This window comes from Somniosus microcephalus, chromosome 6 (assembly GCF_052327205.1).
Source record: "Somniosus microcephalus isolate GS21.2 chromosome 6, FLI_Smic_1.0, whole genome shotgun sequence".
In the NCBI taxonomy this organism is placed as follows: Eukaryota; Metazoa; Chordata; class Chondrichthyes; order Squaliformes; family Somniosidae; genus Somniosus; species Somniosus microcephalus.
In genome coordinates this window covers 116,577,887-116,601,943 of record NC_140992.1, presented here as the reverse complement: position 1 = coordinate 116,601,943, position 24,057 = coordinate 116,577,887, and the positions used below count along the sequence as shown (strand labels likewise).

General features: G+C 49.7%; 1 protein-coding gene across 1 annotated transcript in view; it reads right to left on the bottom strand.

Annotated features, from left to right (window-relative positions):
• The window catches only part of LOC147116021 (adipolin-like), a 522,017-nt gene that overhangs the window by 17,140 nt on the left and 480,820 nt on the right, over positions 1-24,057 (bottom strand). The window contains exon 6 of the mRNA XM_085989490.1: positions 10,389-10,479. Coding sequence (XP_085845616.1) covers positions 10,389-10,479 — 91 coding nt within the window. The remainder of the gene's footprint in view (positions 1-10,388; positions 10,480-24,057) is intronic.

Sequence of the window (24,057 nt, the reverse complement as noted above, 5' to 3'; positions counted from 1 at the left end):
CTGTGGCGACACGCCACCACTGGACATAATCCGCTCACGGCGGCACAGACAGTCTAAGCAGAAGCCTCCAGCCGGGGGCCCTTTCCTCCAGCAACTTGTTTCCCGCAGGGACAGGCTGCCGGGAGCACTTCCTGTCTGGGAAGTATTTAAGTGGATGCGCGGGCTTTTCTAGTTCCTGTTTGCCATGTGGTTGGAATAAAGCAGTTGTGTTTTCAATAGCTCTGGTCTCGACTCCCACGTTTGCCGCGGTATCTCAACAGTATGGCTTTAATATGCTACCATGATATGGTTGCAATATTGAATGGCTGTAGTATAGCAACATTGTATCTTTGCAATATAGTAATGCTGGATGGTTGTAATATAGTAACATTGTATTCTTGTAATATAGTAATATTGTATGATTGTAATTCCCTCCCTAAACCTCTCTACTTCGCTTTCTTCTTTTAAGACGCTCCTTAAAACCTACCTCTTGATTAAGCTTTTGTTCACCTTTCCTAATATCTCCTTATGTGGCTCGGTGTCAAATGTTATCTGATTATGTTTCTGTGAAGCACCTTGGGTCATTTTACTACTTTAAATGCGCTATATAAATGCAAGTTGTTGTTGTAGTGTACAAGTTATGGTCCTGGACTCACATCCGAGATGGTGTGAGTTCAAATCCCAGCACGGCAAGTTGTGACAGTGTCTGACAGCGAGACGCATGCAAACTGTACTTTAGCAGTTGGGAGTGAATTGTCCCCCATAACCTGGATCTCAGGGGGGGTGCTGTCTGTACAGAGAAAAATGTTTCGCTTTGCATAAGACAAGTGTCTGTTTCACGACTCATTCTTTTCCTTCTAGTTGCTGCTTGTCCAGACAGGGCAACATCAAAACTGTGCATCAGGGATAAGAGCAGCAAAAGACTGCAGGGCCGATCAGTGCCAGTGAAAGAGGCTCTGTTTTTATGCTCAGACAGGACTGAGCTTTGTTTGAATTTTTGTTGCAGACAGTGAAAGGGATGAGAGGAAGATGCAGAGATTATAATCTGTCCACAGTAACTGCAGATCCTGTAAATAGATCTCATTCAGATCATTTAAGCACAAACACAGGGAATGTGGGCTGTCCTTCCTGCCTAGGTTCAGGGAAGCTGCTGTAGGACAGAAAAAAACCTTTCTAACTACTTTCAGATAAGGGAACTCAGCGCTGGGGGAATGAAACTCTTTCCATTTCAGGTCCCCACTGTAAACATCAAGCACTCCCAAGTCAGGTACAATACAGGTTAGATGCAGAGCAAATATACACTACCCCTTCAAGCACTCCCATAACAAGTACAACACTGGCTGGATTCAGAGTAAAGTCACTCTACATTGCCACATGAAGCTCTCCCAAGTAAGGTACAACACAGGTTAGATACAGAGTCATGCTTCCTCTACAGTATCTTATCAAACACTCCCGTCTCTGCTACATCTGGGTTAGATGCTGAGTAAGGTTGTCTCTACACTAAACCATCAAACGCTCCCAGGTTAGGTACACCATGAGTTAGATGAGCCCTGTTCCTGGGACTAGGGACAGGGTCACTGGCAAGGCTTGGAAGTCTAAGCAGAGCCAGGCCTGGTTAGTACCTGGAGGGGTGACCATCAGGGAAGACCAGGTGCAGAAGGTCACGGAAGGAGCCCCGAGGAGGGGCGGTTGGTGAGAAGGTCACGGAAGGAGCCCCGAGGAGGGGCAGTTGGTGAGAAGGTCATGGAAGGAGCCCCGGGAGGGGCGGCTGGTGAGAAGGTCACGGAAGGAGCCCCGGCAGGGGCGGCTGGTGAGCAGGCCCGGGCGTTGGGCTGAAGATTGTCGGACAGGAGGAATGGTGGAAATGGAATGGCGGCGCGCACAGACGCAGCGGCTTTGCTTCTCCCAGGACGGTGCTATTTACGTTTAATGTTAATGTTATTGTACTGGACTCATGGGAGCTTGCAAGATCACATTTCGTTGTTCATGTACTTGTGCATTGTACAATGACAATAAAGTTGAATTATTAATTATTATTATATTAATTATTATTATTATTATAGATGCAAAGTAAAACTCTCACTACAGTATCAACCTAGTTGATTTTTTTGCAGAGGTCACTAACGTGGTAGATAAGGGAGTGTCTATGTATGTTATTTTAAATGGACTTCCAGAAGCCATTTGATAAGGTTCCACACAAGAGACTGTTAGCAAAAATGAAAGCGCATGGAAATGGAGACAACATTTTTATATGGGTAGGGAATTGGTTAGGAGGTAGGAGACAGAGTAGGGATAATGGGTATGTACTCCAATTAGCAGGATGTGACTAGTGGTGTCCCCCAAGGGATCTATATTGGGGCCTCAGCTTTATTTATCAGTGACTTAGATGAAGGAGTAGAGAGCCACAAATCCAAATTTACTGACGACACTAAGTTAAGTGGTACAGCAAATAATGTTGATGGGAGCAGAAAGTTGCAAAGGGACATTGATAGATAAAGTGAGTGAGCAAAACTGTGGCAGATGGAGTTCAATTTGGGGAAGTGTGAGGTCATCCACTTTGGACCTAAGAAAGATAGATCAGAGTATTTTTCTAAATCGTGAAAAGCTAGGAATTGTGGAGGAGCAGAGAGATTTAGGGGTCCACATAAAGAAATCACTAAAAACTTGTGAACAGGTACAAAAAAAAGGCTAAAGGAATGTTAGCCTTCATCTCAAGGGGGCTGAAATACAAAGGAGTGGAAGTTATGCTACAAGATTTAAGTCTGTAGTGGGAGCTGTGTATAGGCCCCTGGTAGCAGCTGTGAAGTGCTAGATTGTATAAATACAGAGATTAGACAAGCATGTAGTAAAGGCAGTATGGTTTTAATGGGGGATTTTAACTTTCACAAAGATTGGGATAAGCAGACTTGCACCTGTCAGAAAGGTATTACATTTCTTGAGTACGTCTGGGATAGTTTTCTATAACAATATGTCCTAGAGCCAACAAGGGGGCATGCCATATTAGATTTAGTAATGAGTAATGAGCCAGATTTAGTTAACAGCCTAACCGTGCGTGAACATTTATCTAATAGCGATCATAACATGATCGAGTTCAACGTAAAGTTTGAAAGGGAGAAACGCGAAACAGCTTCAAAGTTTCTAGATTTGGGTAAGGCCGACTTCAACAGGATGAGACAAAGACTGTCCACAGTAAACTGGGCAAATCTGTTTCTGGGTAAAATGACAGAAGATCAGTGAGAGATGTTCAAAAAAGATTTTAAGGTGATACAGAACCAGTTTATATCCCTGAGGGGCAAGAGCTCTACCTGCCAAAAAAAACAGCCACGGATGACTAAAGAGGTAAGGGACAGCATAAAACTAAAAGAAAAAGCATAGATAAATGCAAAAAATAGCACAGATCCTGATGAATGGGAAAGATACAAATAACAGCAAAGGGTCACAAAACAGATAGTAAGAGCTACAAAAAGAAACTTGCAGGGGATATCAAAATCAACACAAAGAATTTTTACAATTATTTTTGGAAAAAGAGGGTAGTCAGGAGCAATGTTGGCCCATTAAAAACTAAAAGCGGTGATATTGTCAATGATAATAAGGAAATGGTGGACATGTTGAATAATTACTTTGGGTCAGTATTTACCGAAGAGGAAAAGAATAGCATGCCGGAAATCCCAAGGAAACTAATATTAAATCAGGGACAGGGAATCAATAAAATTAACATAAGTAAAATAGCAGTAATGAAGAAAATAATGGCACTAAAGAGTGACAAATCCCCAGGGCCAGATGGTTTCTGTCCCAGGATTTTAAAGGAAGTAAGTGAGCACATTGCAGATGCCCTAACCATAATCTTCCAAAGTTCTCTCGATTCAGGAACCGTTTCTTTAGAGTGGAAAATTGCGCATGTCACTCTGCTATTTAAGAATGATGAGAGAGGGAAACCAGGGAATTATAGACCAGTTAGTCTAACATCTGTTGTCAGGAAATTGCTAGAGTTTATAATTAAGGATAGGGTGACTGAACACCTTGAAAATTTTCAGTTGATCAGAGAGAGCCAGCATGGATTTGTGAAAGGTAGGTCACGCCTGATAAACCTGATTGCATTTTTTGAATAGGTGACTAAAGTAGTGGACAGGGGAATGTCTATGGATGTTATTTATATTGACTTCCAGAAGGCATTTAATAAAGTCCCACATAAGAAACTATTAACTAAGTCCACGCAATGCCCACGGAATTGAGGGCAAATTATTGACCTGGTTAGGAAATTGGCTGGACGGTGGGAGACAGAGAATAGGGATAATGGGTAGATACTCAAATTGGCAGGATGTGACTAGTGGTGTCCTGCAGGGATCTGTGTTGGGGCCTCAACTATTCATAGTATTTATTAATGACTTAGATGATGGCATAGAAAGTCATATATCCAAATTTGCCAATGACACAAAGTTAGGTGGCATTGTAGGCAGTGTAGATAAAAGCATAAAATTACAAAGGGACATCGACAGATTAAGTGAATGGGAAAAACTGTGGCAAATGGATTTCAATATAGGCAAATGTGAGGCCATCCACTTTGGACCTAAAAAGGATAGAACAGGGTACTTTCTAAATGGTGAAAAGCTAAAAACAGTGGATGTCCAAACAGACTTGGGGGTCCAGGCACATAGATCATTAAAATGTCATGAACAGGTACAGAAAATAATTAAAAAGGCTAATGGAATGCTGGCCTTATATCTAGAGGATTGGAACACAAGGGGGTAGAAGTTATGCAGCAGCTAAACAAAGCCCTGGTTAGACCACACTTGGAGTACTGTGAGCAGTTCTGGGCACCACACCTTAGGAAGGATATATTGGCCTGGGAGAGAGCGCAGCGTAAGTTTACCAGAATGATGCCCGGACTTCAAGGGCAGGATTTTCATTGGGCTGTGGAGGCGGGATTGGAGGCGTGTTGGGGGTTAAAATCCAGAAATCGGGGGGCATGAACCCATCCCACCCCCCAACCGGCCTCCATGCCAGTTTCAAAGGAGGTGGGTACCTGCCCCACACTGGGACCCGCCTCCCCAAGGCGGGAAGGGGATTAGTGCCAATTAACTGCCTGTTAACAGGCAGTTTTTAGCCAATCCCTATTTTCATTGTTGAAATGTGGGATTCCCGATGGCTCCAAACCATGACAAGTTAGCGAGGTGGGCCGTCGGGATGAAGGGCTTGGAGGAGTCGAGACGTCTGGTGCTCAGGTGAGTGATGGGTGCATGAGTGCAGAGGTAAGTGTGTTTGGTGTGTTTAAAGTGTTTAAAGAAGTTTTACTTACATTTACATACCTTTACAGCCTTCCTTCCCTCAGGTCTCGGGAGTCCCTCATCTCACCGGCACAGAAAGCAGAATGGTCGCGATCTGTCAAAAGTTGCAGCATTCAGCTTTCTGTTCCGGGGAGATCTCTAAATCATCCTGACAGGAAGGAATTAACTTGGAGTGCAGATTGTCAGTGTTTGACAGCTTCAAACAGCTGTGAAACGCTGATATTTCATCTGTCAAAAGGTCTTGACAGATGAAATATCAATCTGTGATGTCACCTGTTGCCGGGTGGCCCTTAATTGGCCTGCTGAGCCCGCTGGGTGGGCTCAACAAGGTCAATCAAGTCAAAATCGCATGGGTTGGCTAGAACTCGATGGAGGTGGGACTACAACCCCGAAAGTTGTAGTCCCGCCTCCTACCCGACTCCTCAATGAAAATCCAGCCCCAAGGGTTAAGTTACGAGGAGAGATTACACAAATTAGGGTTGTATTCCCTAGAATCTAAAAGGCTAAGGGTTGCTCTGATCGAAGTTTTCAAGATATTAAAGGGAACAGATAGGGTAGATAGAGAGAAAATATTTCCGCTGGTTGGGGATTCTAGGACTAGGGGGCATAGTCTAAAAATTAGAGCCAGTCTTCCAGGAGTGAAATTAGGAAACACTTCTACACACAAAGGGTGGTAGAAATTTGGAACTCTCTTCCACAAATGGCAATTGATGCTAGATCAATTGTTAATTTTAAATCCGAGATTAATAGCTTTTTGTTAACTAAAGGTATTAAGGGATATGGGCCAAAGTTGGGTATATGGGGTTAGATCGCAGATCAGCCATGATCTCATTGAATGATGGAACAGGCTTTAGGGGCTCAATGCCCTACTCCTGTTCTATGTTCCTATGTTCCGAGTTGTGTAAAGCTCTGGCTAGACCGCATCTGGAGTACTGTGTTCCGTTCTGGGCACCGCACCTCAGGAAGAATGTATTGGCCTTGGAGGGGGTGCTGCGCAGATTCACCAGAATGATACCGGGGCTAAAAGGGTTAAATTATGAGGACAGGTTCCATAGACTAGGTTTGTATTCCCTTGAGTATAGAAGATTAGGGGTGATCTAATTGAAGAGTTTAAGATGATTGGATAGAGAGAGGTTCTTTCCTCTGGTGGGGGAGTCCAGAACAAGAGGGCATAAAATGAGTGCTGGACCTTTCAGGGGTGATATCAGGAAGCAATTCTTCACTCAAAGGGTAGTGAAAATGTGGAACTCTCTCCCCCAAAAAGCTGTTGAGGGTAGGTCAATTGAACATTTCAAAACTGAGATTGATCATTTTTTGTTAGATGAGGGTATTAGGGATATGGAACTAAGGCAGATCAATGGAGTTGAGGTGCAGACCAGCCATGATTTAATTGAATGGCAGAGCAGGCTTGAGGGGCTGAATGACTTCCTCTTGTTCCTATATTCCTATAGTACCATAGTACGGTTATACTATTGTACTGTTGTAATATATTAATATTATACAGTTGTAATATATTACCCATGTATGTAAAGTAGGCTTGTAACATCACTGTTTGCTGCAGTAACTACTTGGGCCTTATTAGATCACTGGGAAAAATGATTTCAAATGTTTTTTGGCCATCTTGAGACTTCCACATTCCTGTCTCCCTTAATTCCCATCACTGGCATTTTATCCGCACTGTCCAGCCTCTGCTCTTTCCTGGGCCTCTTCTTCACTCAAGACCTGGGCTCAGCTTTTACTCCTCTTCTTCTCAAGTTTGCCTCCTCCTCAAGTATTCCAACTCTGGCTGCCCTCCCTCCCTCCTTCCCTCCCTCCTTCTGTCCCTCCCATGTGGGCCACCCCTATCACTGCAGCTCTGTTACCTCCCTCACAATAGCTCCAGGTCCCATTCTCCCCAGCTCCTGTTGCTGTTCCCCAGCCTCTCTGAAAGTATAGACTCTCTTGTCCACTCTCACCGCACCAGTGCCTCTTGGTTTAGCATGTTAACAGCCCACTGCAGAAGAGAGCCTTGCTACTTCTTCAAAGAGCGTTGCTCCCTCTCAGTCCCAGAGCTCTGAGGAGAAATATAGGGGCCTAGTGCTGGGGAGCAATGGGAAAGGGTTCACTCCTAAAAGTACTGTAAGGGAGGGAGCAGAGCTGGAGTAATAGGGATGGGCCTTGTTGGAAGGGGGGCAGCTGCAGCTGCAACGCTTGGGGTTGGTCTCAGTGAGAGGGAGTGAGCAAGTTGAGCAGAATTAGAGCACTTGGGGAGAGAGGTGGGGACAGGGAGAGGAGTGGGGAGAGGGAGGTGGAGAGAGGTGGGGGACAGGGAGAGGAATGGGGGGGCAGGGAGAGAGAGAGGAATGGGGAGAGGAGGGCGGGGAGAAGTGGGGAGAGGGGGACGGGGAGATGAGTGGGGAGTGGGATGGGGAGAGGAGTGGGGAGAGGGCGGTGGGGAGAGGAGTGGGGAGAGGGGGATGGGGAGAGGAAGGGATGGGGAGAGGAATGGGGAGAGGAATGGGGAGAGGGGGAACGGGGAGAGGAGTGGGGAGAGGGAGGTGGGGCAAGGAGTGGGGAGAGGGGGATGGGGAGAGGTAGGGGAGAGGGGGACAGGGAGAAGAGTGGAGAGAGGGGGATGGGGCAAGGAGTGGGGAGAAGGGGACGGGGAGAGGAGTGGAGAGAGGGGGGATGGGGCAAGGAGTGGGGAGAGGGGGATGGGGAGAAGTAGGGGATGGAGAGAGGAGTGGGGAGAGGGGGGGTGGGACAAGGAGTGGGGAGAGGGGGGACGGGGCAAGGAGTGGGGAGAGGGGGATGGGGAGAGGTAGGGGAGAGGGGGACAGGGAGAAGAGTGGAGAGAGGGGGGATGGGGCAAGGAGTGGGGAGAGGGGGGATGGGGCAAGGAGTGGGGAGAGGGGGGACGGGGCAAGGAGTGGGGAGAGGGGGACGGGGAGAGGTAGGGAACAGAGAGAGGAGTGGGGAGAGGGGGGATGGGGCAAGGAGTGGGGAGAGGGGGGACGGGGAGAGGTAGGGGACAGAGAGAGGAGTGGGGAGAGGGGGGATGGGGCAAGGAGTGGAGAGAGGGGGGACGGGGCAAGGAGTGGGGAGAGGGGGGACGGGGCAAGGAGTGGGGAGAGGGGGGACGGGGAGAGGTAGGGGACAGAGAGAGGAGTGGGGAGAGGGGGGATGGGGCAAGGAGTGGAGGCAGGGGGGACGGGGCAAGGAGTGGGGAGAGGGGGACGGGGAGAGGTAGGGGACAGAGAGAGGAGTGGGGAGAGGGGGGATGGGGCAAGGAGTGGGGAGAGGGGGGACGGGGCAAGGAGTGGGGAGAGGGGGGATGGGGCAAGGAGTGGGGAGAGGGGGGATGGGACAAGGAGTGGGGAGAGGGGGAACGGGGCAAGGAGTGGGGAGAGGGGGATGGGGAGAGGTAGGGGACAGAGAGAGGAGTGGGGAGAGGGGGGATGGGGCAAGGAGTGGGGAGAGGGGGGACGGGGCAAGGAGTGGGGAGAGGGGGATGGGACAAGGAGTGGGGAGAGGGGGAACGGGGCAAGGAGTGGGGAGAGGGGGATGGGGAGAGGTAGGGGAGAGGGGGATGGGGAGAAGTAGGGGACGGAGAGAGGAGTGGGGAGAGGGGGGACGGGGCAAGGAGTGGGAAGAGGGGGACGGGGAGAGGTAGGGGACAGAGAGAGGAGTGGGGAGAGGGGGGATGGGGCAAGGAGTGGAGGGAGGGGGGACGGGGCAAGGAGTGGGGAGAGGGGGACGGGGAGAGGTAGGGGACAGAGAGAGGAGTGGGGAGAGGGGGGATGGGGCAAGGAGTGGGGAGAGGGGGGACGGGGCAAGGTGTGGGGAGAGGGGGGATGGGGCAAGGAGTGGGGAGAGGGGGGATGGGACAAGGAGTGGGGAGAGGGGGAACGGGGCAAGGAGTGGGGAGAGGGGGATGGGGAGAGGTAGGGGACAGAGAGAGGAGTGGGGAGAGGGGGGATGGGGCAAGGAGTGGGGAGAGGGGGGACGGGGCAAGGAGTGGGGAGAGGGGGGATGGGACAAGGAGTGGGGAGAGGGGGAACGGGGCAAGGAGTGGGGAGAGGGGGATGGGGAGAGGTAGGGGAGAGGGGGATGGGGAGAAGTAGGGGACGGAGAGAGGAGTGGGGAGAGGGGGGACGGGGCAAGGAGTGGGAAGAGGGGGACGGGGAGAGGTAGGGGACAGAGAGAGGAGTGGGGAGAGGGGATGGGGCAAGGAGTGGGGAGAGGGGGACGGGGAGAGGTAGGGGACAGAGAGAGGAGTGGGGAGAGGGGGGATGGGGCAAGGAGTGGGGAGAGGGGGACGGGGAGAGAGGGAGAGGAGTGAGGGGGGGGAGCGGGGGACAGGAACTATCATGGCACCTGAAAATGTTTTTTTTTTAACAACCTGGTCCATGCTAACCATGTAACACCTCGAACCATTCAAGAGCATTGTAGGTTCAGTACAATATTGCAATCGCACAGATATTGTACTCTAATAGATAAACACACAGGAGAGTTCTACAGTAAGACTCCATTAATAATAAGTTATGAGATTGCTGTTCTGAGCATACAATTGGCCCAATCTTGTCTGTGAATTGGTGGAAATTAATTTGAAGCATTTGGTGAGCTGTTGACTGGAACCAATGTTAGTGTCCACTGCAGGTGTTCAACTGTTGGTTGATATTCCAATTGGACAGCCTGTCAATGCAACAAAGGTAAAGGTCGGTGCAGTGATGATGTTCTGCCACTAGATTCCACTAGCATATTAAGTATTTACTAATTCACAGAACGTATACCAGGGATATCTAGGAGACAGCAGCATGACTGCACCAACTTGTTCCACAGCATGACACCTTGGGGTGAAATTGGTCTTTGACGTTCGCGCAAAATGGGAGATAGCAAATCGGCAGCCCGTTTTACACCCGTCCAATACTCTTTTCCATTCAAGTCAATAGAAAAGAAAATTAGACGGGGTGTATAAATATGCACCATAAATTCCTGGATCAGACTTGTTAGTTCCCTTCACTGTCTTGCCGGTAGGTTCCTAGTGTCAGAATGCGAGATCTAGATTTGTTTGGATTTGCTTGTTGTTCTGCTACAGGATTGTGTTTAATAGTTCCATGGCAACGGTGGATTATCACCACTTACACATTGTGCTGACAGAGAGATTCGATGCAGATGAGGATTCGGATGTTATCGTGAGGTCTGCTGTGCCTTCTTCTCTGGTGCTCCCTGTGTTCTGAAAAAAGAGGAAAAGCATTGTTATCAGGGAAAGCATGAAGATTCTCAACTCTGATGAGGGATTTCCAGTGCAGTGCCACCCGCAGCAAAGACATAGGGCTGGATTTTAACTCAGGTGCGGGCTGTTGTGTTATCCGAATTTCGTGTTTCCCACACGAATCTAAATGGATGTGGGAGGCTGATGCAATTTTAACTCAATTGGCCAATTGATTTCCAACGTGTGGGAAGCCTTTGCAAATGGGTTTTTCACGACTGAAGGTCCTCTCCGATGACGTCATCATTGCTGCTGCATTTAAGGTCCACAGCAAGCCTTGCTTCTTCTGCAGGCTTCCAAGCTTTCTCCATTTGGTGTCAGAGGGACCTGCAGGAAAGATGACAAGCAGGATGGCAAGATCAGCTCCTCGTTTTGATGAGGCGGCACTGCAGGCATTAGTGGATGGGGCTAGGGCCAACAGGGAGGTTCTGTTCCCTTCATCAGGGAGGAAGAGGCCTCCCACTCAGACCAAGGCTGTGTGGATGCAGGTGGCTGAGGAGGTCAACTCCTTGGGAGTCACCTGCAGAACCTGGATACAGTGCAGGAAAAGGTTTCATGACCTTCAGCGCACTGGAAAAGTGAGTATGAATTTCCCATCACCCTCAATCTGATCCCCATTGCCTTTCCTCACCAGCACTCAGCTTTAGCAATCTCTTCCTCCACATCCCACTTGACACTGACATCCATGCACCCTTACCCATTCCCTCTCTCTCTATGCTCACATTCACATAACTATTCCACCATACAGCCCCCACACTCCCTATCACTCTGATGCTTTGAACACAACTGACAACACACAGGGAGGGCCCTGGGTCTTGCAAACTCACTCCATCTTTGTCTCCTTCTAAATATCTATGCTATGCAATCTCTGCACTCACTCCTTCATTCTCACTCAACCTCCACTTGTCTCCCTCATTGCAGGAAAAGAGAGCGCACAACAAGAGAGAGCGAGCGAGGACAGGAGGAGGGACAGCCTCATTAGCCCACCTGACTCCCTGGGAGGAGGCCGTCCTGGAAATCATGGGCATTGAGAATGATTTGCGTGTGGGGGATGGTCAGATGGGTGCAACATAGCAAGTTGGTGACAGAAAAGTTTCCCATCTCTCACTTTGACATTGCATGAGTTGCTGATAATGATTGTGAAGCTGTAACAGATGGACTTATGAGCATCTGCAAAAAGCTATGTGCATGTAGCCTTTGCATCACATCTCTGACTCTTTCCTTTACTCCCCCACAGGACCATCACAAACATCCATCCTCCCTAGCCAGGAAGAAGAGGCTGAGCAGCCAGACTCCTCAGAGGAAGCTGCAACCTCTGAGGGCACAGCGTCACCAGAATTCAGCGCACCCAGCACCAGCGCAGACACACCTCGGTGGGACCTTCGGGACATAGTGCAGTGTTGTCACCTGGTGTATCACAGCTCACAAGTGAGCATGAGCAGATCGTGGAGGCAGGGACAGCAGTGGAGAGTCCTAGTCGGAGGGCGCAGGACTCTGCCAGCTCGGCTCAGCTGCATGTCGACCCTCTGCCTCTGGGTCCATCCATAAAATCAGAGGTGATGGAACTCCAGGCACAGATGCAGGAGTCTCTGGCAGGTTTTGTCTCTAGGGTCGCTGCGAGTGTGGAGCGAATGGAGGAGTCAATAGCGAGCATGAGCAGAGCCTTTGTGGAGTCATTGGCACATGAACGCATCACCACGGAAAGGATGGCTACCTCCGTGGAAACGATTGCTACCTCCGTGGTAAGGTTGACTACCATACAGGAGAGGATGGCTACGGTAGAGGAGAGGAGGGCTACGGAGAGGGCTTAGTCGCCAGGGTATGGAAAACATTGTCATTGTTCAGAATAGAATGACATCTCTTGAGGAGCGATGGGCATCTATTGAACAGAGAAACCAGACCTTCATGGAAGTCCTTCTGAGTAGGACTGCCATTGCAGATACGGGTCCCCATGGCCCCCCTGATGTGCAGCAAGGTGCTCTCCAGCCACTTGCAGGTGCTGAGGGGGTCCTGACCCATGAGAGGGAGGTTGGTGGCATACCTCAAGGAAGTGGGGACTCCTCTCCAAGCGCTCACACTTCCATGCCACTGCAGAGCCCTCGGTCAGAGCCCCACCGGAGTCCACACCCAAGTGAGATAGACGTCTCAACCCCTGCACAGCCGTAGGAGCAGCAGACTGTTGACGAGCCCTCACAGGCTCGCAGCCCCAGAGGACGCCCGCCAAAGGTGTCGAGATAGGAGCAGCAGGAAAGTGAGCAAGGGGCCTCCACATCTGCTGAAACCACAGGGGAAGCACTATGTAGGAGCACGCATAAGAGGAAGGTAAAGCACAAGTAGTCACAAGGGTAGTTACTTGGGTGGAATTTTGTGTTTAGTATAAAAATGCCATCACGTCGTAATTGTACATAAAAATTCTGATGGCAAATGTTGCAGTTGTGGCGTCTGTCATTTCGCTATTGGGACTTCCACCTTGAGGCCTTAGGCATACATGCAACTGTCAGTATGGTGGTCAGAGTGATAGGAATCCTCTGGTTCTTGGCCATTGTCAATGCTCTGGTAAGAAGCTGCGAGGCAGAAGTGTTTGTTTGACTAGGCTAAGCAAATCTGGCCAGGATGAGCGCGTTCCTTGCATCCCGGGCAGCAATGTTCTTGTGTAATGCTGCCGCTGGTTGATGGGCCTCTGCAGGATGTTCGTTTTTGCCCTCCTCCTCCTCCTCCTCCCCCTCATCATCTGAGGAGGATATGTGAGAAGCCACTTGGTCCTCAGGAATCTGCAAGCCACGATGCTGTGCCATGTTGTGAAGCGCAGAGCAAACCACGACGATTCTGGAGACCCTGGCTGCTGAGTACTGCAGGGCTCCGTCTGATCTATCTAGGCATCTGAAGCGCATCTTCAGCAAACCGATGGTTTGCTCGATTATGGCTCTGGTGGACATGTGGCTGGATTTGTAGCTCTCTTCAGCTTCGTTGGATGGTCTCCTCAACGGCATCATCAGCCATGTCCTCTGGGGATAGTCCTTGTCTCCAAGTAGCCATCCATTAAGTTGGTCTGGCGGACTGAATAGCGGAGGCACAATAGTCTGGCACAGTATGAAGGAGTCATGGCAACTGCCAGGGTACATGGCACAAACATGCAAAATCTCCTTCTTGTGGTCACACACCAGCTGAACGTTAAGGGAGTGGAAGCCGTTGTGGTTGACAAAAATACCTGGATTGCGACGGGGTGCCTTAAGGGCCACATGTGTGCAGTCAATGACTCCCTGCACCCTTGAAAGCCTGCCAGGTGAGCTAATCCAACCGCTCGCGCCGTGACACTTGCTCGATCCTTGGTGAAATGGATGTGATTATGCGCGAGGGCAAAGAGGGCCTCAGTTACCTGCAAGTGTGTGCGGCTGCCTGGGAGATGCTGCTGATGTCTGCTGCTGATCCCTGGAATGAGCCTGAGGCAAAAAAGTTGAGTGCGGTGGTGACTTTGACGGCCACTGGTAATGCTTATCCACCTGGTCCTCTGTAGCATTGCGCAGATGTCAGTCACTACCTCTCATGAAAGTCGGAGCCGCCTTTGGCACTGCTGCTCAGACATGTTTAGGTAGCTGACCCTGCGTCTGTAGACCCTGTTTGGGGGGTATCTCCTGTGCCGACGGGCTTCCAGGCGCTGGCCCCTTCTGGCCTGTGCAGCCTCAAGTGGGTGAGCAGCAGCCTGGCGCTCCTGCTGCTGCTGTTGCTGGTGCTGCTGTTGTTCCTGGTTCTGCTGGTGCTGCGGCTGGTGCTCGATCTCCTCTAATGCCCAGATGGGAAGGAAATAAATGGCTCCCATGCTTCTGGTATATGCCTCCGTTGAGGAAGCGCTGAGTGAAGGTGGCGAGAGGGGTTTCCCAGGAGGCCACACTGGAGATGGGTGTCAGGCTCCAAACTTCCATAGGTGTGGTTAAGCCTTGTAAAAGTTGCCCCAGACCTGAGACTAATAAGTCCTGCTACCTGCAAATGATGGCTGATCAAATCTCCTCTTTAATGGTTGACCTGCAGTTGATAGTCAGCAATCCAATCGTGCTCCCGCCAGGTTTCACATTCGTGTTTCCCACCAGGCGTGTTTTACATGGGAAAAGGGTTAAATTTGCAAAGGCCTGTTGAAATAGGATTATAGAGGCCATTTAGTGGTTATTAAGGGCCTTAAAGACCAGTCCCGCCTGTTGGATGCGGGACGGAGTCGGAACCATCAGACACGCCTGAGTTAAATTGCTCAGAGTCGGGAATCAGGCGGGGTGGGGGGTCCCCCCCACCCGCCAGTTTTTGCGATTTTAACCCCCCGCACGCCTCCAAGCCCGCCTCCATGGCTCAATGAAAATCGAGCCCATAGGATCTGTCCTGGAATGAAGTGACCTTTCTAACCTTTCACTCTGCTGCTGGAGCCACCATGGTCTTGCACGCTGCAGGGACACAAAAGGGTAAAATCCTGGCACTCCCAGCAGGAAGCTTTGCATCAAAGGCATGTGGCTCAGAGAATCAGCACTACAGTGTTGTAGCCCTATCTCTAGCCTCTGCTGCCCTCAAGTGAGGCTCCCCATGGGCATTCAGGATCTGTGAATTCATCCTGAAGATCCCGGCCCTCATTTTCCACAGATTTCTCCCGATCTCCTGCTGTTTACGCTGTTAGTTGGGAGGGGTTCTGCCAATCTGCCACTGAAGAACCCCCACACAATACAATACAATACAATACAAATCGCTTTATTGGCATGATAAGGTACATCTTATGTTGCCAAAGCATCAAAATACATTTATGGTTGAACACATAAACGCGGTTCCATTCATACAGTGTATAAACAGGTATATCCCTGAGTTTATAAATATATTTTCGCCTTGTTTATATATACTCTTGTCTTAGTTTACTGGTTGTCCCTCTGTTCATGGCAAGCTGTAACATAGTGTGCCGCCAGTGTTACACAGCTTCTCTCCTCCCCCAGTAGGAATGGGAGTTTTTGGTTGTCAGTCAGATTTCTGAATTCAGGGCATATTTGTGAGAATTTTTGATAGAAATTCTCTCTGATGCCCTGATATTTTCCACAGGCTGTGAGGAAGTGCATCTCTGTCTCAACTACTCCCTGACTGCAGCGAGAGCATATCCTGTCTTCTCTTGGCAGCCTGGTCTGCCTGTGTCTGCCTTTTTCGATCGCTAGGCTATGTTCGCTAAGTCTGTACCTTGTCAAGGTTCTTCTCAGTTTGTTATCCTTTACCATGGTCAGGTAATCAGCTATGTTGTATTGTCTGTTTAGGGCCAAGTAGCAATTGAGTTTGCTTTGGGTTTTTGTTGTTTCTGCCCAATATGACAGATATTTTTCCTTTTGCTTAGCGACGATTGTGTTGGGTCGAATTCTTTGTGTTACCCTGTCACTGTCCTGGGACTGGTTATTGTTAGTATTGTTATTAGTTACTTTATTGAGTCCCAGGACTAGTTGACTGAGGGTATTCTTCTTTATGGTCAGCTCTTGGCATTTCAGGGCGTCGTAGTGATAGCATTGGGGGTTGCTCATTTGTAGGTGATTCCAAAATTTGGTGGCTCTTTTTTGGATAGTGATTATTAATGGGTATTGGCCTAGTTCCGCCCTGCATGCGTTGTTTACTGTTTTCCTTTGAGTCCGGAGGATACTTTTACAGAATTCCGCATGTAGGATCTCAATTGGGTGTTTGTCCCATTTTGCAAAATCTTGTTGTGTTAGTGGTCCCCAGACCTCACTGCCATAGAGTGCAATTGGTTCAGTTACTGATTTGAAAATTTTGAGCCAAATGCTAATTGGGATTTCTATTTGGATTGATTTTTTGATGGCATAGAAAGCCCTTCTTGCTTTCTCTTTCAGTTCATTCACAGCCAGTTTGAAGTTTCCCGTAGAACTGATTTTTAAGCCCAAGTATGTGTAGTGAGTGGTTTGTTCAATTTTGGTTGTTCCTACTGTGAAATTTATTGTGGGTCCATGTTGTTTGGATCTTTGCTGGAACACAAGGACTTTGGTTTTTTGGGGATTTATTGTCAGGGCCCAAGTCTGGCAGTACGACTCCAGCAGGTCCAGGTTCTGCTGTAGACCCTCCTTAGTTGGTGACAGCAGAACCAGGTCGTCGGCATAGAGGAGGAATTTAACCTTGGATTCATATAGGGTGAGGCCGGGTGCTGTAGATTGTTCAAGTAGTTTTGCCAATCCATTAATGTAAATATTAAAGAGTGTCGGTGAGATTGGCGAGCCCTGCGTCACCCCCCGCCCCTGTGGGAAGTATTTTGTTTGTTTGTCTCCAATTTTAACTGCACATTTATTGTTTGTATACATTGATTTAATTACATCATATGTTTTACCTCCTACCCCGCTTTCGATAAGTTTCAGGAATAAACCGTCATGCCAGATGGAGTCGAAAGCCTTCTGGAAATCTACAAAGCATGCGTAGATTTTGCTTTTGTTATGGTGAACGTGTTTGTCAATTAGGGTCTGTAGGGTGAAGATATGATCGGATGTTCTATAGTTTGGCAGGAATCCAATTTGGCTTTTACTCAAGACATTGTGCTCTTCAAGGAAGTTTATAAGTCTTTTGTTTATGATGCTACAGAATACCTTCCCCAGGTTACTGTTTACACAGATGCCTCGATAGTTGTTTGGGTCGATTTTGTCCCCACTTTTGTATATGGGTGTTATGAGTCCTTTGTTCCAGATGTCAGGGAAATAACCGACACTCAGAACCAAGTTGAAGAGTTTTAGGATAGCCAGTTTCAGTTTGTCGTCTGCGTGTTTAATCATCTCGTTTAGTATGCCGTCTGTCCCGCAAGCTTTTCCTGGTCGCAGGTCCTTGAGTTTTTCAAGAAGTTCTTTTTCTGTTATTATGGCGTCTAGCGGGTTTTGGTTATCTTTTATGGCCATTTCAAGCTTTTCCAGTTTTTTGCGTATTTGGTGTTGCTCTGGTCTTAGTGTGTTTTTCTGGTATAATTTTTCAAAGTGGTTTACCCATGTGTCCCCATTTTGAATGGACAAATCGTCGTGTTGTTTTTTGTGTAGTGTTTTCAAGTTGTCCCAGAAACAATTCGACTCAATGGATTCCTCCATGGAGCTGAGTGTATTCTTAATAAATTGCTCTTTTTTGGTCCTGAGTGTGTTTCTGTATTGTGTTAGCGTCTGACAATAAGTAAGGCGTAATTCCTCGTTTTCTGGATGTCTGTGTTTTTGGTTTGATAGTTTTCTAAGTTTTTTCCTCATGTTATGGCAATCATGGTCAAACCATTTTTCATAGTTTTTTGTTTTGGGTTTGTTCTTGCGAGCTTTCAAGTTTGCATTTGTTGCCAAATTATTAAAAATATTGTTTAGTTTACTAACTGCCCGGTTTACGCCTTCTTTATTGTGAGTGTATATGTTATCCAGAAAGGTGTCTAAGAGAGCTTGAGTTGATGCATTGCTAATTGTTTTCTGGTATTTTTCCGTGTCGTTTTTGGCCCATCTGTACGATTTTTTGGTGTTGTACAGTTTACTGGGTTGTGTTTCTATGTTGTTTGTTTCTGTCTTTTTGAGAAACATAGTAATTTGGCTGTGATCTGACAGTGTTGTTTGTGGTTTGACTGTGAATGCTCTGAAAGAGGATGGGTCCAAGTCTGTAATCATATAGTCTACTGTGCTGCAGCCAAGAGGTGAGCAGTAGGTCGATCTTCCTAGGAGGTCTCCTATGAACCTACCATTGACAATGTACAGACCCAGGTTTCGACAGAGCTGTAGTAGCTGTTTACCGTTGGTATTTGACTGCTTGTCGCAGTTATGCCTGTATGGAAGGGAAGGGATGTCAAAGTGGTTATTCCCGAATACGTAATTGTTTCCCTGATTATTGGTGAAGTCTGGTTCTTCGCCCGTTCTTGAATTGAGGTCCCCACAGATCAACACGTTCCCCTGGGCCTGGTATTGGATAATTTCCCCCTCCATGTTGGAGAAGGTGTCCTCTTTGTAGTACGGGGAATCGATTGGAGGGATATAAAGTGCGCAAATGTAAACATCTTGGGTGTTTGAGATAATCTCCCTCTCAAGTTTGAGCCACATATGGTTTTCGCCCTTTTTTATAAATTTGATGCAATTCTTAAGTTCTGTTTTAAACCAGATCAGTATGCCTCCGGAGTCTCTGCCTTGGGTTACACTTGGTAATTTATTGGAGGGGACCACTAGCTCAGTGTACCCTTGGGGACAGCCGGTGTGTCCTTTTCCTTTATACCAAGTTTCCTGTAAAATGATAATATCTAGATCTTTAGTTTCCTCTATGAACTCTGGGGTCCTACTCTTCACTTCTCGCACTGAAGAGCGTAGACCTTGGATATTCCAGGTCGAAATATATAAGGATTTCATGTTAAGTTTTATCTTTTTCTATGATAGGTTAAAGAGTGGTACGTGTTTGTCGTGTCTAAGTGTGGGGAAAAAAAAAAGATCACCCCAGTTGTCTACAAAAGTTAATACAATTTGGTTACAGTTCTTTCTATTAATTAGTCCTTGATCCATAAGGCGGAAGTAGATGCTGTTGCACATCTGCTTATTGTCTCTTAATGGATTGTTTCTGTCTGAGGTATTGCGTACGTCCTGTGCATCTCTCCCTCTGTCTGGCTGGTAGCGGTCCTATTCCCCTGTGGGACAGGAGTGGTGCAGGTCTGATAATGTTGTTTTGCATGGGGATCCTCTCCGGTCTCGGTTGGTGTGGTGGTGGTCTTTGTAGTGTTCCTGATATGTACCCCGCTGATCTCTGGTGGTCGGCGGGGGGTCCTCTTGGAGTCTGGGTATGGACCCGGTTAAAAGCGACGTCCTTCAGGGCTTTAGCAAAGATCGATATTTTTTGCCTTTGGATGTGGACGTGGTCGTAAAGACATTCTTCATCGAGGGTGGGGTGTTGGGCCAGGTGTACGTTGTGGTTTGATTCGCATTCTGTTGCTATGCTGGCATTTATCTCATGAATTGTGTTGTTGTTGAAGTCTGTTCTCGGCAATATTGTGGAAACAGTGATTCTAGTGTTTGGAAATGTACTGCTTGCCTTCCTAATCATTGCTCTGAGCGATGTTGCTACCTCTTTCTGTTTGGCCTTTAGGTCATTTGTGCCCGTGTGTATTATTATGTGTTGGGGGGAGCCTAATCTGGCTTTGGTCAGCCATCCCATGGCTCTGTCTGTTGTTGGGCACCAAATCTTTTCTACTTTACTTCTAGGGAAGAGCTTTTTCTCCCATAGAAATTTCCCATTTGAGTCTATGAGTATTACGACGTCAGCCTTGTTTGTGTTTACTGTCTGGTGGCTTTTGCCTGGACTCATAGTGTGTGTGCTGGGCTGGGGTGTCTGGTGTGTGCGTACCTCTTGTGAGCGGCTCGCTTGTGGTTCCATGGTGGTGGGGGAAGATTGCGAGTCAGTATGCTGGTCGGTCTGTGTGGCACCCCTTGTATTGTGTGTCTGTTGCTTTTGTTCCGTGTGGGAGTGCAGCCGTTCCGTCCGGCTCTGTCTTGTCTTATCTCTAGTCTCTGGTTGCTGGTCTAATGGTGTTTTCTCTCCTCTATGGCTCTCTTCTTTTTCCTGCAGCTCTTTCACCTGATTCTTAAGTAGATTCACCTGGTTATCAAGTCTATTCAGCTCTCTCTTGTGTCTCTCCCTCTCCTGCTTTTGTTTGTCGTTCAATTTGAGGACCTCCTCTCTAAGTTTAACCATCTCTATCTCTAATTGATTAAATTTATCTTTTGGTTGTATCTGGCTGTGTGATCCTGGGGTATGTGTCTGGTCGGCCCTGGAAGGCTCACTCACTTCCTGGCTAAGCTGGTCGGCCCTGGAAGGCTCACTCACTTCCTGGCTATGCTGCTCTTCTCTTGGTGGGCTGGGAATGGTAGGGGAACTATGTGTGGCTTCCTCCGTGGTAGTTATGCTGGGGTTTGTCAGTTGTATCGTGTGGCTGTGGTTCCCCGGGGTTAGTGTCTGGTTTGAACTGTGTGGCTCGTTCATCCCTTGACCATGCAGATTTTCTCCTGGTAAGTTGTCAATGTTGGGGGGAGTGTGGGCCACTCTGGGGCTGTTCATTCCCCTCATAGTTGATCTTTTCAGTGTCCTGAAGGCCGTTGCAAATTTGTCGAGGTTGCCTTGCACTAATATTGTTCCGGTATTGTACGCGTTGACAGTCGTGATTGAACTGTCTCCTGGTGTGTTAATTTTCATTATGGACCCATTTGCGGTATTTTTTAGCTTAACACTGGTATAGTGTGATTTTATTGCTCTGATCCAAGCCGCTGGCTGATCTGAGTAGAATATGAGGTTACTTTTTGTCCCATTGTTGTAACAGTCAGTAAAGAGAGTTTCTGGTTTTTCTCTCATCTGAGCATGCTTGATCGTTTTTATAGCTTTTTTTGTGGTGTTGGGGGGAATCTGGAAGCGGGGCTGTTGTGGGTCTTCTGATTCGCTCATTTTTGGTAAAGTATTGTTGATCTTAGAATAAGCTTTTCTGGGGCCCCGGGTTTGGTGTTACCCTCTCCCTGTTCGCGAACTTTCCCGGTCCCCCTCTCCGACCCCGTGGTCCCTGGGCCTCGGCTCCTGGGTTCACCCTTCTCAGGTCTGAGTCTGTGAGCCGCTGTTTCCCGGTGCCTTCGGGCTGTTCCCCTCCCCCTCAGAGGTCTCTGGGCCTCTGTTTCGGCCTGGCTCCTCGGGCTTTTCCCTGGGCCTCCCTCCCTGGGCCCTGTACTCACGGTCTTGGTTGCGAGCCTTCTGGTTGCTCTCCTTCTCCTCAGAGGTCTCTGTGCCTGCTGGCCTGGCTCCTCGGGCCTTTCCCGTGCTGGATTGCTGGGCTGCGGCCCGAGTCCCCTCGGCTGTGCCGATTGCTGGATTTCCGGGCTGCGTTCCGAATCTCCTCGGCTGTGCCGATTTCTGGGATGCGGCCCGAGTCCTCTCCGCTGTGCCGATTGCCGGGCTGCGTTCCGGATCTCCTCGGCTGTGCCGATTTCTGGGATGCGGCCCGAGTCCTCTCCGCTGTGCCCGTTGCCGGGCTGCGTTCCGATTTCTGGGATGCGGCCCGAGTCCCCTCGGCTGTGCCGGTTGCTGGACCGCTGGGCTGCGGCCCGAGTCACCTCGCCTCCTCGAACTCGGTCCCGATGCCGCCGACTCAACCACCGCTGCTGAAGCCCCGTGTGGCTGCCGTTCACTGGTTTGTGTAGTTCTTCTCTTGTTTCTTTTTTTTTTACTTTGGCTTTTTTTTTTTCCTGGTGGAAATTCCAGATGCCTATTTACCTGAAGGCATTGAGGAGCAGCAACTTGCTGTGGACTGGCTTTGGTATATCAATGACCAGGTCCTTCGATTATAGACACGATGGCTGAGAGGAGCTGGATGGCAAGTCATGCGATTCCCTCCAAGACATATTATCCTTCTTGTCTCAGCATTTTCAAAATGATGGGAGAGGTGGGGGACAGGGAAAGGAGTGGGAAGAGGGGGGGATGGGGAGAGGAGTGGGGAGAGCAGTGGGGAGAGGGGGGCGGGGAGAGGAGTGGGGAGAGGGGGGCGAGGAGAGGAGTGGGGAGAGGGGGGCGAGGAGAAGAGTGGGGAGAGGGGGCGGGGAGAGGAGTGGGGAGAGGGGGCAGGGAGAGGAGTGGGGAGAGGGGGCGGGGAGAGGAGTGGGGAGAGGGGGGCGAGGAGAAGAGTGGGGAGAGGGGGCGGGGAGAGGAGTGGGGAGAGGGGGGCGAGGAGAAGAGTGGGGAGAGGGGGCGGGGAGAGGAGTGGGGAGAGGGGGCAGGGAGAGGAGTGGGGAGAGGGGGCGGGGAGAGGAGTGGGGAGAGGGGGCGGGGAGAGGAGTGGGGAGGAGGGCGGGGAGAGGAGTGGGGAGAGTGGAACAGGGAGAGGAGTGGGGAGGGGGGCAGGGAGATGAATAGGGAGAGGGAGGGCGGGGAGAGGAATGGGGAGATGGGGTGGGGAGAGGAGTGGGGAGATGGGGGGCGGGGAGAGAGGGAGAGGGGTGGGGATAGGAGTGGGGAAATGGGGGGGTGGGGAGAGGAGTGGGGAGATGGGGGGCAGGGAGAGAGGGAGAGTGGGTGGGGAGAGGAGTGGGGAGGGGTTGGACGGGGAGAGGAGTGGGGAGATGGGGGACGGGGAGAGAGGGAGATGGGGCGGGGTGCGGAGTGGGGAGAGGGAGGGTGGGGAGAGCTGTGGGGAGTGGGGGGCGGGGAGAGAGGGAAATGGCGTGGGGAGAGGGAGGGAGAGGAGTGGGGAGTGGGGGGCGGGGAGAGAGGGAGATGGGACGGGGAGAGGAGTGGGGAGAGGGGGCGATGGGGAGAGGAGTGGGTAGGGGTTGGATGGGGAGAGGTGTGGGGAGAGGAGGTGTGGGGGGAGGAGTGGGGTGGGGTAGGGAGAGAGGGAGGGGGGGAAGGGGAGAGGATTGGGGAGAGGGAGGGTGGGGAGATGAGTGAGGAGTGGGGAGAGTGGGGAGAGGAGTGTGGAGAGCGGGGAGAGGAATGGGGAGAGGGGGAGACGGGGAGGGGAGTGGGTGGGGCGGGGGAGCGGGGAGAGGAGTGGGTAGGGAAGGGGACAGTATTAGATTCTGCTCACTGCTGGACAGTATTAGATTCTGCCCAAATGTAGATCTATCCTCTCCCTGAGGCCTGTATTTCATAGACAGCGAAGTAAAGATCACCAGGTTCCAGAAGCCCTGGTGCAAGGTGTATAGTTCATTACACAACCTGCAGGATTCATCACTATCTGTAACCTCAGTCTATCAAGGGATTGCTAGGAGAAAAAGAAGCATCAAACACACTCCGAACCCCCAGAGTTACAGCATCAAACACACTCTGAACCCCCAGAGTTACAGCATCAGACAGACTCTGAACCCCCAGAGTTACAGCATCAAACACACTCTGAACCCCCAGAGTTACAGCATCAAACACACTCTGAACCCCCAGAGTTACAGCATCAGACAGACTCTGAACCCCCAGAGTTACAGCATCAAACACACTCTGAACCCCCAGAGTTACAGCATCAGACAGACTCTGAACCCCCAGAGTTACAGCATCAAACACACTCTGAACCCCTAGAGTCAGGATTGGAGGCGTGCGGGGTTAAAGTCCCGAATTCGGGGGTCCCGACATCATCCTGCCCCCAACCCGCCTCCATGTAAGTTTCAAAGGAGGTGGGTACCCGCTCCGTACTGGGACCCGCCTACCGGAAGCGGGAAGGGATTAGTGCCAATTAACTGCCTGTTAACAGGTAGTTAACAGGCAGATTTTAGCCTAATCCCTATTTTAAAGCTTGAAGTGTGGGATTCCCGACGGCCCCAAACCATGCCAAGTTAGAAGAGTCAGGCCGTCGGGTTGAAGGACTTGGAGGGGTCGAGATGTTGGTGTTCAGTTGAGTGATGGGTGCATGAGTGCAAAGGTAAGTGTGTTTGGTGTGTCTAAAGGGCGTAAAGAAGTTTAAATTACCTGTACTTACCTTTTCAGCCTTCCTTCCTCTAGGTTTCGGGAGTTCATCATCTAACCAGCACAGAAAGCAGAATGGCTGCGATCTGTCAAAAGTGACAGCCTGCAGCTTTCTGTGCC